The sequence below is a fragment of the Phycodurus eques genome, chromosome 17 (assembly GCF_024500275.1).
Source record: "Phycodurus eques isolate BA_2022a chromosome 17, UOR_Pequ_1.1, whole genome shotgun sequence".
NCBI lineage: Eukaryota > Metazoa > Chordata > Actinopteri > Syngnathiformes > Syngnathidae > Phycodurus > Phycodurus eques.
This window is the reverse complement of record NC_084541.1, coordinates 9759718-9775685: the sequence shown is the minus strand read 5'-3', so window position 1 is coordinate 9775685 and position 15968 is coordinate 9759718. Positions and strand designations below refer to the sequence as shown.

Below are 15968 nucleotides of genomic sequence, written 5' to 3'. Positions count from 1 at the left end.
ATTGTGGTGTACAAGTACTACTGCATGCTGAGGTATTTCTAATATTGAGTTACCTCTTTTAGCTCCACGAGGTCAAAATGCATTAAAATAAATTTCCAACAATTCAAGCAACTGAAATGAAGTTATAAAATTTTACAATATATTTCTCGTTATAGTTTTAAATATGCATTTGAAATAGATTACAATATTGTGGAAACATTTTACATTTTAAAGAATAGTGAAATGTCTTTAGGCGGCAACTGGTTAGAGCGTCAGCCTCACTGTTCTGAGGACCTGGGTTCAATCCCAGGTGGAATTGTTTTCTGAATTTTAGCTTAAATACATGCAATGTACATATTCTATACAACCGGATTGGTTGAAAAATGGAAAAAGTTGCAATATAGTTGTCCATTTGTCAGTGCTCAATATAATCTTTGACTTAGTTTTGAATTAATTATTATTAAAATTAGGGCGTCACTGTGTACGACTGGTTAGCATATCAGCCTCCCAGTTCTGAGGACCGTGGTTCAAATCCTGGCCTTGCCTGTGCAGAGTTTGCATGTTCTCCGGGAACTCCGGTTTCCTCCCACATCCCAAAAACATGCATTAATTGGAGACTCTAAATTGCCCGTTGATATTACTGAGTGCGAATGGTTGTTTGATTGTATGTGCCCTGTGATTGGCTGGCAACCAGTTCAGGGTGTACCCCGCCTCCTGCCCAATGACAGCTGGGATAGGCTCCAGCACGCCGCGACCCTAGTGAGGAGAAGCGGCTCAGAAAATGGATGGATGGATGAAATGTCTTTAGTTGCTAGCTATAATCTTGAAAAATATTTCACTGTCGTAACATAGAAAATTCACTTTTTTAATTGAGTTACTGAAAAAAAGTTCACAATTTTAAAATTTGAGATGAATCGGTATGTGCGCTAACATTTTACAAAAATCAAAGTCACATGTACCAAAACCATTTAATTCATTCACAAATTATATATTTTATTCACAATTTATACAGGCAATCAGCAAGCTACATTTGTCATGATGCAGATGGACATTGTGTGTGAAATAAAGTATAGTGCCACTGTATTTGGATTGATTGCGAACAAACATTATTGCATTTCAAGTAAACAGAAAACATTTTTAGCTGGAAACAAAAATTAAAGCATGGGCACACCACATGAGGTCAAACCTATTGTTCATGTCATGGCTATTCTCCCTGAAATACTAGCAGCGAGGAACAAAACATTTCTGTGTGATGTCATTGCTGCTTTGCCTAACACAGACTTTTTCTAACTTTGACACCATTGAGGTCACACTTCTGCAGTAAGTCGTATCTGCCGCTTCGTAAAAAGCACAAGATGGCGGTTTTGCAAGTCTCCTTGCACGGCTCCGAGACGTGCCCCTTGTGTCGGAAGTACCAGAACTTCTGGAAGAGGCGCTCGTCCCCGAAGAAGCCCTGTACGAGCTTGTCCAAATCGGAGGGGAAAAGGCTGGCGAGCCCGTAGGTCTCTGTGGCGCGGTACAGCAGAGTCCACTTGGGGTTCTCTTTGGGCTCTCCCGATTTATGGTTGGCCTCTGTCAAGTTGAGGATGAAAGTCTCGTGGTCCAGAACCATCCGGGAGCTGCCTTGATAGTTCCCATCTACGTAGTACACACGGTAACCTGGGAAGATCAATAAATTAGTTCTCAGTGTACTGTTATTAGAAGGAAGGTTGTGACTTGATTACCTGGGTTTAAATTGATATAGGTGGTCACACTGGGAGCAATGAATGAAACCCCCAGTGGGCGAGTCATGGTCTCCCCATCATAAAACATCTGGAACTCATCAAAGTGTGTGTGTCCAAAAAACTGACCCGTAATGGTACTTTCATATCTGGAAAAACAATATTTGACAGTGTTTGGCCTCAACTACAGAACAAAGATGCATTTTAATGGTCCACTTAAACTAAATTCCAAAATCAAATAGGATCCAGTGCAATCGGCACTGCCATCAGCTGCCTCAGGAGTCCCACAGGCCAAAAGGGCCTGTTAGGATTCCTTCAGCTTGACTGCATCCCTCACAGTTGGTGTCCACCAACGGGTTCGGGGATTGCCGCCACGACAGGCACCAACCACTTTACGGCCACAGCTCCGGTCGGCCGCCTGGTCCACTCGGACTCTATGTCACCCGCCTCCCCCGGAACATGAGCAAAGTTCTGTCGGAGGTGGGAGTTGAAACTCCTTCTGACATAGGATTCCGCCAGACGTTCCCAGCAGACCCTCACAATACATTTGGGCCTGCCACGTCGGACCGGCATCTTCCCCCAACATCGGAGCCAACTCACCACCAGGTGGTGATCAGTTGACAGCTCCGACCCTCTCTTCACCAGAGTGTCCAAGACATGCGGCCGCAAGTCCGATGACACGACTACAAAGTCGATCGAACTGCGACCTAGGGTGTCCTGGTGCCAAGTGCACGTGTGGACACCCTTATGCTTGAACATGGTGTTCGTTATAGACAATCCGTGTTGAGCACAGAAGTCCAATAACAGAACACCGCTCGGGTTCTGATCGGGGGGGCCGTTCCTCCCAATCACACCCTTCCAGGTCTCACTGTCATTTCCCACGTGAGCATTGAAGTCCCCCAGCAGAACGATGGAGTCCCCAGTGGGAGCGCTCTCCAGCACTCCCTCCAAGGACTCCAAAAGGGTGGGTACTCTGAACTGCTGTTTGGTGCATAGGCACAAACATCAGTCAGGAACCGTCCCCCCCACCCGAAGGTGGCGGGAGGCTACCCTCTCGTCCACCGGGGTGAACCCCAACGAACAGGCACCGAGCCGGGGAGCAATAAGTATACCCACACCTGCTCGGCGCCTCTCACCGTGGGCAACTCCAGAGTGGAAGAGAGTCCAACCCCTCTCGAGGGGACTGATACCAGAGCCCAAGCTGTGCGTGGAGGAGAGTCCGACTATATCTAGTCGGAACTTCTCGACCTCACACACCAGCTCGGGCTCCTTCCCTGCCAGAGAGGTGACATTCCACGTCCCTAGAGCCAGCTTCTGTAGCCGGGGATCGGATCGCCAAGGTCCCCGCCTTCGGCCACCGCCCAGCTCACAATGCACCCGTCCCCTATCGCCCCTCCGACAGGTGGGGGGCACATGGGAAGGAGGACCCATGTTACCCTTTTGGGCAGCCCCACCTCCAGACCTTGCTCCAGAGGGAGGCCCGGCGACCCACGCCTGGGCAAGGGTAAATGCAATCCAATAATTTTTCTCATCATATGGGGTTTTTGGAGCCGTGCTTTGTCTGGTCCCTCACCTAGGACCTGTTTGTCAAATTTCTGCTTGCAAGTCAAAGCAAAAAAAATTACCCGTTTGCCATGGGCATAAAGCCCCAGACAACTTAGCTCCTACGATCATTGGGACACACAAACCCCTCCACCACGATAAGGTGATGGCTCAAGGAGGTGGGTCTCACAGATCTACTTAGTAAATTCAAGAATATTAATCATTTGTCCTCAGGCAAGCAAACAAACTAATGTAACATTTTGACCTTTTTAAAACCAAGGTACCTGTTGACAATATGATAGTAGTTCCAGCTCCAACTGCTCAAACACAGACCAGGTGGAATATGACCAATGATATGAACCTGCCCACAGAAAGACAATTACAGTTATAAGACCAACAACTTTGGCCTCATTTAAAAAGCACTTTCAACCATATTTACAATGACAAAACGGAACAATTTTCTATTCCCTCCTCACTTTCTCCCCCTTGTCTGCACTGGTCTGGAGTACATGGACCAGCCACTGCAGCTGGTTAGCGGGGTCAGTGGAGTTCACCATGAGCCAGAAGTTCTCACGAGCACAAAAGTTCATGTTGAGGGACACCAGCCTCAGGCCCGGCTGGATCTCGATCGTGTAAAAGCCTCCGTATCTGCAAAATCATTCAAATAAGTTCTTTTTCCAGGTACAAATAAAAGGAAATTCTTTGTCTCGACTGACAGAATGGCAAAGAGAATTTGTGATGAGAAAATGATCTCACTACTACGTACATTACATCAAATTACATAAATACATACCTCCGAAAGGCAGCGGTAAACTGTAGGACCTCAGTCACAGAATGAATTACACTCTTACAGCAAGGTTCTACTGAACCCTTCTCGTCCATAAATATGCAGCATCTATAGAACACTACTAAGCAACTGTATTTTCACAACTCTATTACTTTACTGTCAGGCGTCTTCAAAGGGTGAGTAGTTTTAGTTTTATTTTGCTTTTGTTTTGACAGATAGGAATGTTGAAATGTTAGTTAAAATGAGGGATGAGCAAGGGCTGATACCGGCCTTATTTCAACGCTTCAGGTACTTGTGAAGGCGGTCGATTCCAGCCACAGATACTTGTGGCAAAAAAAAAAAAAAAAAAAAGTTGACAAGTTAGTCCTTCTTGCCAGTAGTTGGCTCTACACTGCGTTGGCTTGACATCAGCGAATCATGTGCATCAGAAAAAGGTTTTTGTTCACAATTATCTCTTAATTGAAACTATATGAATATATCAAAAGTACTAGTGGTATCGGTACTCTGTATCAGTTGAGTACTCTTACTGGAAAAAAGTGGTCATCGAACATGCTTAAAATATTGACTGGACACAAAATGCTTTCATAAATAGTATAAGGAGTTAATTGATTCAGTTTACATTATTTTCTATGGGGAAAATAGTTTACATTTGCATACAGAACTGACTGATTACACTTCTTCGTCAACCAATTAACAGTATGTCTAACTCCACCCACACCTCAAGCATGAGCTCAAATGTGGCCCACCTCAGAGACTTCAAAGCCTGCTCCGGCAGCCATTTTGACCACTCGTCAGCCATTGTGTTATAGAGCCAAGCGGAGGATCTGTTGCCATGAACGAAAGGCGGAGGGAAGCTGTTCACCGGCGTGCTCTCGTGGTTCCCAATAGCCGGGTAGACTGTCACATTAGGCCCGAGATGTCTGAGCAAACGATAGAGTCAACCAGTTTGTTAAAATGGTGAGACCATCAACACTGTGTTTAAAGTTCCCAATTTTTTTTTTTACTTCTGGATGAGCCTGGTGATGACTGTAAGAGCAGACAGCTGCTGTTGCCTCGTCTGAGACCAGACGTTATGTGCCGGTATGTCTCCCGTCCAGTAGACCCAGTCCCAGGGTCCGGCCCCCGCGGCATTTTCTAGGAGATTTTCCACCGTCCTGAGCGGCAGGTCGCATTTGCCGTACGTTCCCCAGTAGCCAGCCTCCCGGCGCCACCACATCGGGGAGTAGGAGTCTTTACGGCAGCACAGAGGCTCCTTGCAGTCGGCGGCACTGCCCGTAATGTACTCCTGTTAGAGAAAATATATATTTAAGGGAGACGTATTTTGCAAAATTGAGGTTTTGACTGCTTCTAGATAAGTTTGGTCGCTGGAGTGCCTGCACACCCATTAAGTGTAAAATTAAACATCAACAGAAATCTTGTCATCTACCCATTTCTGAAAATGCATCTTAAGAGCAACCAGTTCTGCACTTCCGAATTTACATCACTGCCCCCCACAGTTTTCCTCGCCTGCAACATGATCAGTTACGCTGGGTGATGATCCAAAGCCACTTTCAAGCAATAGCCAAGTCCAGCCACCAGGCTGTTCACCATCTAGCAGAAACCCCCACATCCTCTGTAGTTGTAGAGCCAGGTGGAGGATCTGTTGCCATGAATATCAAATAACCACTGCTATCATGACAAATCCAAATGGTAAACAGACTGGCAATTACAGGTAGTTTTGTTGGACACATAGATTAGCATTAACAGTGTCAGCTTCTGATGTGCAGCACAATCTTTATTGGTTAATAAATTTTCCGACACAGTAGGAGTGTGTGTGTGTGTGTGTGGGGGGGGGGGGGGGGGGGGGGTAATACAGTATTTCTGTTTAGTTACGTGTCCATGCACCACATACACCCAGTATTCATAGCTCAGCTCAACATGCACAATGTCTTCATTATACATTAGAATTTTCGAGTTGCAAAATGTATTACTTGGCAGACAAAAGCCAACAGAGGGGGGCTAGTGCTTTGCTACCTATATTGCAACAGGAAGTAAACATGAAGGGAAGGAAGGTTGCTGCAAAACCATTTCAGATGTTTTGAAGGGGGTGGAAGTGCAAAGCAGCGCATTATCAAATGCAACCTGGGGGGGGAAGTGAATTGAAGTGATGTTCCCTACATGGAGTAAATATCTAATAACTAATACCAGTCTTGATGCAGTTTTACATATTCACTTGACTGGAGTGGTTTTATTTTGTTCGTGACTAAAGAAGAGGTTTAGTTCAGAGTTGCATTTTCAACTTCAGAGTTCTATTTTCAACTTGCAGTACCAATTGTTTTTCTTTAACTCTGAATTCAAGACAATGTCTGCTTGTTGTGCTTAAATCGAAAAGTGAATATTGATCCAATACAGGGGTGAGCAAACATTTGTGTTCAAGGGGTGAGCAAACATTTGTGTTCAAGGGCCACATTTGATTTTTAAACAGACAGATGGGCCACACCATTCGCAGATCAGGTGGGGTGTAAAGTAAAATGTGTACGAAAAATATTATATATATTACATACAGTTTATTAAAACAGTTTAATAAATAAAATGTATTCTCAATTGTAAATTATAATTCAACCAATTATTTAATAAAATATTTTTATTATTTGACCCCTCAAAAAAATCAGTTATTGGAATTTTATTCTGCTTAATATTGGAATCAGCTTAAAAAAAATCCATTATCGTTTGGGTCCTAATATAAATACTCGATGGACTGAATTAACACTCCGACAAATGTCTCCAAATTGAGCAGGCTTACTTTGTCCCAGTGGATGTCGGTGAGAAACAGGACTCTGCTCTGCGGGGAGCCAGGTTTAGGAGGCACAGGCGGCGTAACGGGAGGCTTGGGGTCCTTGGGCAAGGTTATGTTCCACGATGCGTAGATGTCAAACTTGCCACAGGAGGGCCCCACCAGGAAGGCGCAAGCCTCGGTAGGCCACAGCAACGACTCCTGCAAGGCCCGGATGAAGTCATCCCGAAAAAGCTCAGTGATGTCACGACACACCTGCTCGTCGGCCAGGTGGAGGCGGATGCAAGCCTCACCGACGGCGCGCGCCACTCGCTCTTCATTGATGTCGCTCTGGAAGAGTAAACAAAAACAACAGGTCTATGTAGATTTACTCAATAGCATACTTTGTTAAACCAGTGTCGTTCTACAACCACGAATATTAAAATATTCTCTCTGATACAGCTACCTACCTACCCGTTGGTGTTGAACATGAAATCTATAATTGAGGTCAACCAAAGCAATCATATGATTCTTGAGGTTATCAGCTATAAAAGCCATAAAGGAGGACTTTACAACCAACCTAGATTTGAAGTAGATTCTTTTTGACTGTCTCTGGTGACATTTTAGGGGGAGGGGGGGGGGGGTGAGACCGATAACTAGGGCTGTCTTGCTCAAGCCAGTCTTCTCGAATCTGATTCGACCAAATGATGCAGCGGTAACAAATCAACTGATTACTGTGAATGAGGCCTCGAACATCACAGCAGTATCCAAGTGGGTGGGCGTGTCTATATCTCATTCAAAACCTCTTCAAATGTGTCAGAATTACTCCCCAAATGATGCTTTTTGATAGATTTAAAGCATTATTGATGCAGTACGTCACAATCACTTTCAACACCCAGGAAGGACGAAAAACATTTACATTACAAAGCTTCAATAATTATACATGCAGAGAGATGCTCTAGCTATATCACGGCAGTGAGGAGTGCTGGGATTGAATGTGAATTTCCGCCCTAGATGCCTAAAAAGGGTGCTGGCCGGTAGACTTGGTGCCCGGGGTTTTTAATCGAGCGGTAGGCCACTCAGCTCTCAATCTGTGAAGAAGGTGGGGGCATGTATTGGAGCCCTATGTAGTTGATCCGCGTGGTTACACCACCGAAAAGTCGTACACATGGCTCATTGGCTTTATAGCTTAAATACAGCAAAAACATCTTTGATGTTGCATGCGAGACATGACATGTGCCCATGATTTTAGAAAAACAAAACAGTTGTTCATCAGCAATTTGCCTCAGATACAGTTGCCAATAATAAAGTCATTGTTGTCATACTAGAGCGGCTCCAACGACCGGAGACAAATTCCTTGTGTTTTTTGGACATACTTGGCAAATAAAGATGATTCTGATTCTGATTACAGTGGTGCAGAATGGCACTGTATAATACTAATAGCTGTTTTTCTACAATAAGTTGAGATGTCTTGTCTGATATCTGACAGTGTCAATCAAAATTCAGCATTGTTATCCTTTAGTCATTTCTTCATTCAAATTTCTGCTTGAGTTAAATCTAAAGTCACTGATATTGCATGGGTGAACTTTCTGGACATGTGAACTCATGTTAGAAACAAAAAAATAAAAAATAAAATAGAATATACCTAAAACAAAAGGTACTTGCACAGTTAATCCCTGTTTCACAAACATTTTACGTTGCCTTTCAAAAGGCTATGAGGTCACCTTACTCAAGAGTGGGTAAAAGCCATGGATGAATGTATAAAAAAAATGCTATGTGAATAAATCTGTTGATACAGCTTGTAAAAGAAAAAAAAACATGCACATTTACCCCCCCTAATCTGTAGGCACCCATTATGAGACATCACATTATAGTAATAGTCACTTTGGAACATTTATCTACCGAAGAACACGATGACAATGATAGAAAACTTGGTCTTTATTGAACAAGTAATCGGTGAGACACTGATAGTCATTAAAGAGGCTTTGTCAACGCTCCCCTTGAAGTGCAATACACAGTGGTTTAGCCAACAAATGAAGCTCTTAGTGTCTCAAATGTTTCAAAGCAGTGAATAATTTTAGGCCAATTGTCTCAAAGTGATTCATTGGTTCAGAAAGCTTCAGTTTCTCCATTCCTACTGATAACTAAAGTAAGAGCAACCTTTCCTAAAGTCATGAAGAAACTGTTTGTTTTGGACTGCTTGTAAATGATGTAAGAATTTCACAGAACCGCAGACTCAACACTGCTTATCTCGTGACAACTTAAACACATTTAATCAATTTTCTGATTGCCCTTATGAGGTTCGCAGGTGAGTTGGAGCTTAATCGCAGCTGACTTTGCACATGAGGCAGGATAAACCCTGGACTGGTCACCAGTCAATCACAGGGAATAAACTGACCAACAACCGTTTACAATCACACATATGAACAATTTGGAGTCTTCAAATAACCTGGTATGCGTGTTTTTGGAATGAGGAAGGAAGCCGGAGTACCTGAAGCAAAAAGGCATTCAAAATCTTTTAAATTGTGTCAACAGGCAACCTGTGTTTGAAATACAGAAGGCCATATTTCCCTTATTTTTGTTCCTCTAAAACAGTGTTTCACAACCTTTATTGAGCCAAAGAACATATTTTACATGAGAAAAACCTTACCAAACAAGTCACAAAAAGTATAGATACTGAAAAATAATTATCTATCGTAAATTTACAAAATATCTGTGCTCATTTAGTTGAACACAATGATATTCAGTTTTATGAATGACAATGGCTGGATACAGAGGTTAATTACTTATTTTTTGTTGTCATTGATCATTGTCATTAGTATTGAGGAAGCTGAATAAATTAACTGAAAATTGAGAAAGGGTAGAATTTCATAAAAGGGCAAACTCCTTTCTGAACATGGGAAAACTAGGGTTAAGTGGTTCGATGTCTATTTTGTATTAATTTTCAAAATAAATCCACCTTCTGCCATATCTATACATCACTGGGATAGATGGATAAACAAAGATGCAGTTTAGTAAATTCCTAATTTTCAGATCAATTAAATGAAATCGGATAATTTCCACAGTACAATTCATCTCTCTTTGGAATCGCTGCTACTTGCATAATGCTTCCTTTGGTCACTCCAGTTTGACTTCTTGGTTGCCAATTCAGCAGGTGCCAAAAGTACTCACACTCTGTATTGAAGTACAAGTACAGATACTACTAATGGTGTTAAAAATAATAATATTCAGTTGCATCGTGTCGTCATCTGGAGAGGTTGTTTTTAAAAAGTGTAAACAAAAAAAAGGTCAAAAACAAATACAAATAGCCTACCTGAAAGACCTATATGACTGCAGTAACTTGGTGTTTTAGTGTATCTGCAGTGTGAAGCCTTTACCAGGAGAGCCACATCCAGGATGGTGAAGAGTGCTTGGCACACGCGGCAGGAGATGCTGGTCCAGTTGAATTTGACCATTGGCAGGCTGAGACGCTCCATTACGAGCTGCGGCTGATCTGAGATCCGCATCGGGTGACATGCAGCGTACAAAGGCAGTACGAACAACAGCGCGCAGGTCAGCAGCCCGAAACCGGGCTGCGGGAAGGGCAGCTGTGCCATTGTCCCCGTGGAAGTCTTTACGTGTCGTGGCGTGGACCAAACATAAACACGGAGAGTGGGTTAGGGGTGAAGTTTAAACGTATAGAGACACAATGCGTATAAATGCTGAGCTAGCAAACTTTCTGCCGGTACCTGAAGCTAATGCAGACGGGACCTTCGTCGTCGTCCTCACACGGGGTGAGGACTCACGCTTCACCGGTGAAGACTCCCAAGAAGTTGCGTCGTGGAGCAAAGGTTGTTCGTGTCTCGACCTCCGCCGGTGGCTGCCGCCGGTCAGGTCAGACAAGCCCCGCCGACCGACTCCAGTTATTGAGGGAAGTCACACGGTCTGCTGATTGGTCATGTGACCCGCATGTGAGCAACGCTTGTTTTCTTCAAGACGCAGCACTTGAAACGTTTTTTTTTGTTTTTTTTTAAATAACATAGAAATTCTACTGTACGTCCTTCCCATTTAACACTCGTTGTCCACATTGTGAATGTATTGCGTTGAAAGGCTTCAAAAACGCGGCGTTTAAGTGACGTCTGCCCTCTAGTGATTGTAGTCGCCATTACACTCTTTATGGTGATAACCTTTGTTTATGATGTGGTTAGTTACTGGCATGGCAAGCTCATTTTTTTTCGCCATTACACTCTTTATGTTGATAACGCTTTGTTCATGATGTGGTTAGTTTCAGGGGTGTCAAGTTTATTTTTGTCACAGGGCACATTTAATTTATTTATTTTTTTCTCACGTGACCGCGATATCACCACTTGATTGAATGAACTAAATTTGAAATAAGACCTTTCAACTGCTGTCCAATTTATTTAAGAATAAGAGGTTTGCGTACAGTATATTAACATTATTAAAATTTAAAACAATTTAGCCAAGGAGAACCAAACTGAGCTACCTCCATTTTTGTCATTTTGTAGGAGTGATTTACAGTTTTATGGGTGCCTCTAAAATTTAAATCCAAACATCCATAAAATCTGTCATTAGTCCATGAACGATGATAATTAACATTTACTTAGGCTAACATTCAGATGTGCTGACACTTAAGCTAAAAAAACAACAACAAAGTTTAAAAGTGCTGAGTGCAATAATGGACTGCCCCATAGATGTCAAAATTGGAACTAAACCTTGATCTAGACTATTCATTTGAAAGACAGGCTCAGTTTAAACTTTCGGTCCAGATTTCAGTGCGAAACATGAAGTAGACAAAGTAGATTTGCTTTAGCGGGCCACGTCAAATAATGCGGCAGGCCAAATGTGTTGCCTCTATCGAATCCAAAAAGTGTTATCGCCCATCTCGGTAAATCAGTGCTTTGGCACCACTTTGTGGGTTCTTAGGGTGTTACAGAGAGAGCACAAAAATACTGCGAATAGTTGAGTTTTTCATTGTGTAGCTGGGTTTAGGGGCCACAGGGGAAAAAAAGTGTGAATAGGTGAATTTGTGAGAAGAGAATGGCCTGGGGTTCATTGGAAGCTCCGCGCTGTCTAATTGCTCCTACTGACTGAGCTCATAGTCTCCTGAGAGAGAGAGAGAGAGAGAGAGAGAGAGAGAGAGAGAGAGAGAGAGAGTTTTTTCTTTTTTGGGGTGATTGCACGGTGGTCCGGCCCCCTGGGCAGTGACAGATAGTTTTCGGTCGGGACTGAGGGAAGGCTATCTGGGAAATAATCTGCAGCCTACGAGTTAAGCTGCTTTATCCCCGCCGAGCCGGGCCGACTGCTGCGCCTCCGGTTTGAGGACAAATCACAACACGAGCGGGAGAAAGAGGATATCAAATTGTGCGGTGCGAGTTTTGACAAATTGTTTCCATCCTCACAGTTGGCGAGGAGGGTTTTCGACAGTTGCAACACCCACAGCACAGCAGAAAAAGTCGCTTCTGAGGCAGAGCACAAGTCCACACTGGGAACTGAACCAAGGAGGGAAACTGGCAAAGGTGGTTTGGGCATGGAACATATTACATTTAGGATATTCTTGATAACTACTTACGTCTTGTCAGGTAAGCTTTTTCTTCTCTTTTTTTTTTTACTTCAAATAATAGCTCTTTCATACATGATTCGTTTTGATCCACATGCTGCAGAATAGAAATGTTCACAATTGCATTGTGACCTAAACTACTGACGTTATATACTCAGCAGTCACACAATCAAATCTATCTATCTATCTATCTATCTATCTATCTATCTATCTATCTATCTATCTATCTATCTATCTATCTATCTATCTATCTATCTATCTATTTATCTATCTATCTATCTATCTATCTATCTATCTATCTATCTATCTATCTATCTATCTATCTATCTATCTATCTATCTATCTATCTATCTATCTATCTATCTAGCTATCTATCTATCTATCTATCTATCTATCTATCTATCTATCTATCTATCTATCTATCATTTCTGATAGTGGCTATCATTTGATTACATAGGTGTTCTTAATCTTGTAGGCTATATGGTGAGTCTAAATGTTGGTATTGTGAGTCAGTGTGGATATTTGTTGTTTCTAACTTTATTTTTGTCTATGATTATGCTATGCATCTAACATGGCTGTAACCTAATTTGTTTGGATTTTCTGTTCAATTTACTTGCTTCGTGGTTGGTTCGCAAGTCCGGTTGACCAGTTCAGAAGTTCAAATATCGACTGTGGCCTTCCTATGTGGTGTCTACCTAACCGTGCTTGCGTGGGTTTTCTCCCACATTCCCAAAACTTGCGTGTTAGGTTAATTGAAGACGCTAAATCACGGGTGTCAAACTCTTGGCCAGGGGGCCAAATCCAGCCCGCCACATCATTTTATGTGGCCCGCAAAAGCAAATCATGTGCATTAGCTTCCATGATTCTTCCTAAAATATGTATGTATGTATAATAAATAAAAATAATATGATGAGGCGAATGAAAGTTTATATGGTTTCACAGTCATAATGGCCCTCTGTGGCCCAACATTGTTTGAGACCCCTTCTCTAAATTGTCCAGAGGTGTGAATGTGACTGTTTGCTTTTATATACATGCCCTGCGTTTGGCTGGCGACCAGTCCAAGATCTACTGTGCCTCATGTCCAAATTCAGATGAGATAGGCTCCAGCTCACTTGTGACCCTAAGAAATAGAAATAGAAAATGGAGGGAAATCATGGAAATCCTTCTTTTGGAATGAGAAGAGAAATGTTTTATATATATATATATATATATATATATATATATATATCCATCCATTCATTTTCTGAGCCGCTTCTCCTCACAAGGGTCGCGGGTGTGCTGGAGCCTATTCCAGCTATCATCGGGCAGGAGGCGGGGTACACTCTGAACTGGTTGCCAGCCAATCGCAGGGCACATACAAACAATCAACCATTCACATTCATATTCACAGCTACGGGCAATTTAGAGTTGTCAATTAACCTACCATGCAAGTTTTTGGGATGTGGGAGGAAACTGGAGTGCCCGGAGAAAACCCATGCAGGCACGGGGAGAACATGCAAACTCCACACAGGCGGGGCCGGGGATTGAACCCGGGTCCTCAGAACTGTGAGGCAGACGATCTAACCAGTCTCCTCCGTACCGCTAGAGAGAGAGAGAGAGAGAGAGAGAGAGAGAGAGAGAGAGAGAGAGAGAGAGAGAGAGAGAGAGAGAGAGAGAGAGAGAGAGAGAGAGAGAGAGAGAGAGAGAGAGAGAGAGAGAGAGAGAGAGAGAGAGAGAGAGAGAGAGAGAGAGAGAGAGAGAGAGAGAGAGAGAGAGCGAGCGAGATATATATATATATATATATATATATATAGATCGCACCCTTTGGAACTGGACTAAGTTGGAGTTTGAACCACTGTTTGAACCACTATATATATATATACAATTGTTTTTTTTCAATGTTTGCAAACTGAGATCTTATAAGGTACAGTGGTTCAAACTCCAATTTAGTCCAGTTCCAAAGGGTGCGATCCAGGGACGTTTGACAAGGGATTGTTATGATACGCTTTTATGTATCAACCAAATCATTTGTTGTTTTGGACCTTTAGTTTGGTGACAGCATTGACGAATTCATCCCCTCTGCTGCAGTGGTCTCCACATTTTATGCACTGTTCGCCAACGTTAATTGAGCCAAGGCTCATATTTTACATAAGATCTCATAAAATGGCATGGCGCACCACCCAAAAAAATATCCCAAAAAGTATATACGTACTCTATACGTTTTTATGTTCTCGTATTAATTTACTCACAAAATGACTTACTCACTGTGCAACCTAAGCCTGTTGAATTGAACTAGAAGCTATTATTTTGTTGTATGAAAGGAAACAGGTGAATACTGTACCTTCTGCCAGTAATTCAGTATTGTACTAGTACCACTTGTGGTATGTGGGCTCCCGCGAGTGGTACAATCACCGCCCAAGTACAGTTCAGTAGTATTGAACTTTTTAGTACAATAGATTTGAATTTAATCTTTAAAAACTGTTTGTTTTTACACTTTTATTTACATACAGTTTTTAGTTACGCTTTATGTGTAAACCCTTTTTATTGGAGTATTTAAAACTCATTCACTGCCAGCCTTCACAGTTAACATGGATATTTGACTTCTAAAGCCATCAATGGCAGTGAACGTGTTTTAAGTACACCCCCCCCCATATGTTAGTGCAGTGTTAATGTTCAAACTGTGCATAGGCCTACTACGCTACTGCATTTAAATGTTGGTCATGATTGTGGTACTTGGAGAGCTAAACATTTTTTAAGTGGTACTTGGTGCAAAAAGTTTGAGAACCACTGATCTAATGGACGAGCATTTAATTGTTCTGCCTGTCTGTCACTCTATGTCACTTGTATACACAGATGAACAAAACTAGATTTACTTGTAGTAAATAAATAACAATTTTAAGACCAATTAAGTGAAATTTGATCATGGTTTCTCACACAGTGTTTGAGAATAACTGTTTGTAATGCATCATAACGAATGGAGTAATGAGTATCTGGCGTCGGACTTGTGGTGGCAACCCCCTATTCCCCTCCCCCCCCCCCCCCCCCCCCCCCCCCCCCCCCAAAAAAAAGTGGGTAGAGGAGGGTTGGGTTTATTACGTAATGACAATAGTGGCAGCATACGGATGTGTTGAGCCGGTATGACATCTGCTCTGATTGCTTTTTTCACTCAAAGTCGCCGATAAAGCACTCTCCATGCCATCTGAGCAATAATTTTCTGGAGCGCATACATGTGTACATACCCCTCTCTTTTTGTGTGTGTTTGTGTGTGTGCCATGTGTTGAAGGACAGGGATTAGAGCTGCACAGGGAGCCGTAACGGAAGGATGGGACAAGGAGAACGCTGCCAAATCCCAGACTACAAATGTCTTTACCTGCTTGGTGCACACACTCATGCTCGTTCAATCATTTGCCACTGGAGACTGAGAAGCAAATATAAATTTCATTATAATCCACTGCTGGATAACCCAGACTAAAATAATCCAGCACAGCCCTTCTTGTCCTCTTCCTCACCCTTTTATGTAGCTTTAAGGCCCATTTTTATGATTGATGATTTAGTCATCTTCCTACTTGTCCTCTTTGTCATCCTCCACAGACATTTTATATTCCTTGTGACTCCTTATCTCCTCTCTTTCGATATGTTCATGTCCCCAAA

At 42.6% G+C, this 15968-nt stretch overlaps 2 protein-coding genes across 4 annotated transcripts in view; one reads left to right on the top strand and one right to left on the bottom strand.

Annotated features, from left to right (window-relative positions):
* Window positions 1–931: 931 nt before the first annotated feature.
* smpd1 (sphingomyelin phosphodiesterase 1) lies at window positions 932–10760 on the bottom strand. 2 transcript variants are annotated; one of them, XM_061701668.1, is made up of 9 exons: window positions 10510–10759; window positions 10159–10392; window positions 6812–7132; window positions 5034–5314; window positions 4776–4949; window positions 3719–3890; window positions 3527–3603; window positions 1704–1849; window positions 932–1638 (listed from the first exon to the last, which is right to left on the bottom strand). In XM_061701668.1, the coding sequence occupies exons 2-9, from the start codon at window positions 10375–10377 to the stop codon at window positions 1250–1252; spliced, it is 1779 nt and encodes a 592-aa protein (XP_061557652.1). In that variant the 5' UTR covers window positions 10378–10392; window positions 10510–10759; the 3' UTR covers window positions 932–1249. The 2 variants fall into 2 exon arrangements, with proteins under 2 accessions (XP_061557652.1, XP_061557653.1); XM_061701669.1 differs by lacking the exons at window positions 3527–3603; window positions 3719–3890 and having other exon boundaries at window positions 10510–10760.
* LOC133415558 (nectin-1-like) overlaps window positions 10339–15968 on the top strand; it is a 24255-nt gene continuing 18625 nt past the window's right edge. The window contains exons 1-2 of one of the 2 annotated variants that reach the window (XM_061701666.1): window positions 10339–10731; window positions 12183–12360. In XM_061701666.1, coding sequence (XP_061557650.1) covers window positions 10519–10731; window positions 12183–12360 — 391 coding nt within the window. In that variant the 5' untranslated portion in view covers window positions 10339–10518. The remainder of the gene's footprint in view (window positions 10732–12182; window positions 12361–15968) is intronic. The other variant, XM_061701667.1, reaches the window with a different exon arrangement.

Excerpts from the sequence above, each read along its gene's own strand:
- smpd1 (XM_061701668.1), bottom strand. The coding sequence starts at position 10,377 with ATGGCACAGCTGCCCTTCCCGCAGCCCGGTTTCGGGCTGCTGACCTGC. Across the intron at positions 7,133-10,158 it reads TCCTGGATGTGGCTCTCCTG|AGCGACATCAATGAAGAGCG; the intron begins GTAAAGGCTTCA and ends TTACTCTTCCAG. Across the intron at positions 4,950-5,033 it reads ATCACCAGGCTCATCCAGAA|ACATCTCGGGCCTAATGTGA; the intron begins GTAAAAAAAAAA and ends TCGTTTGCTCAG.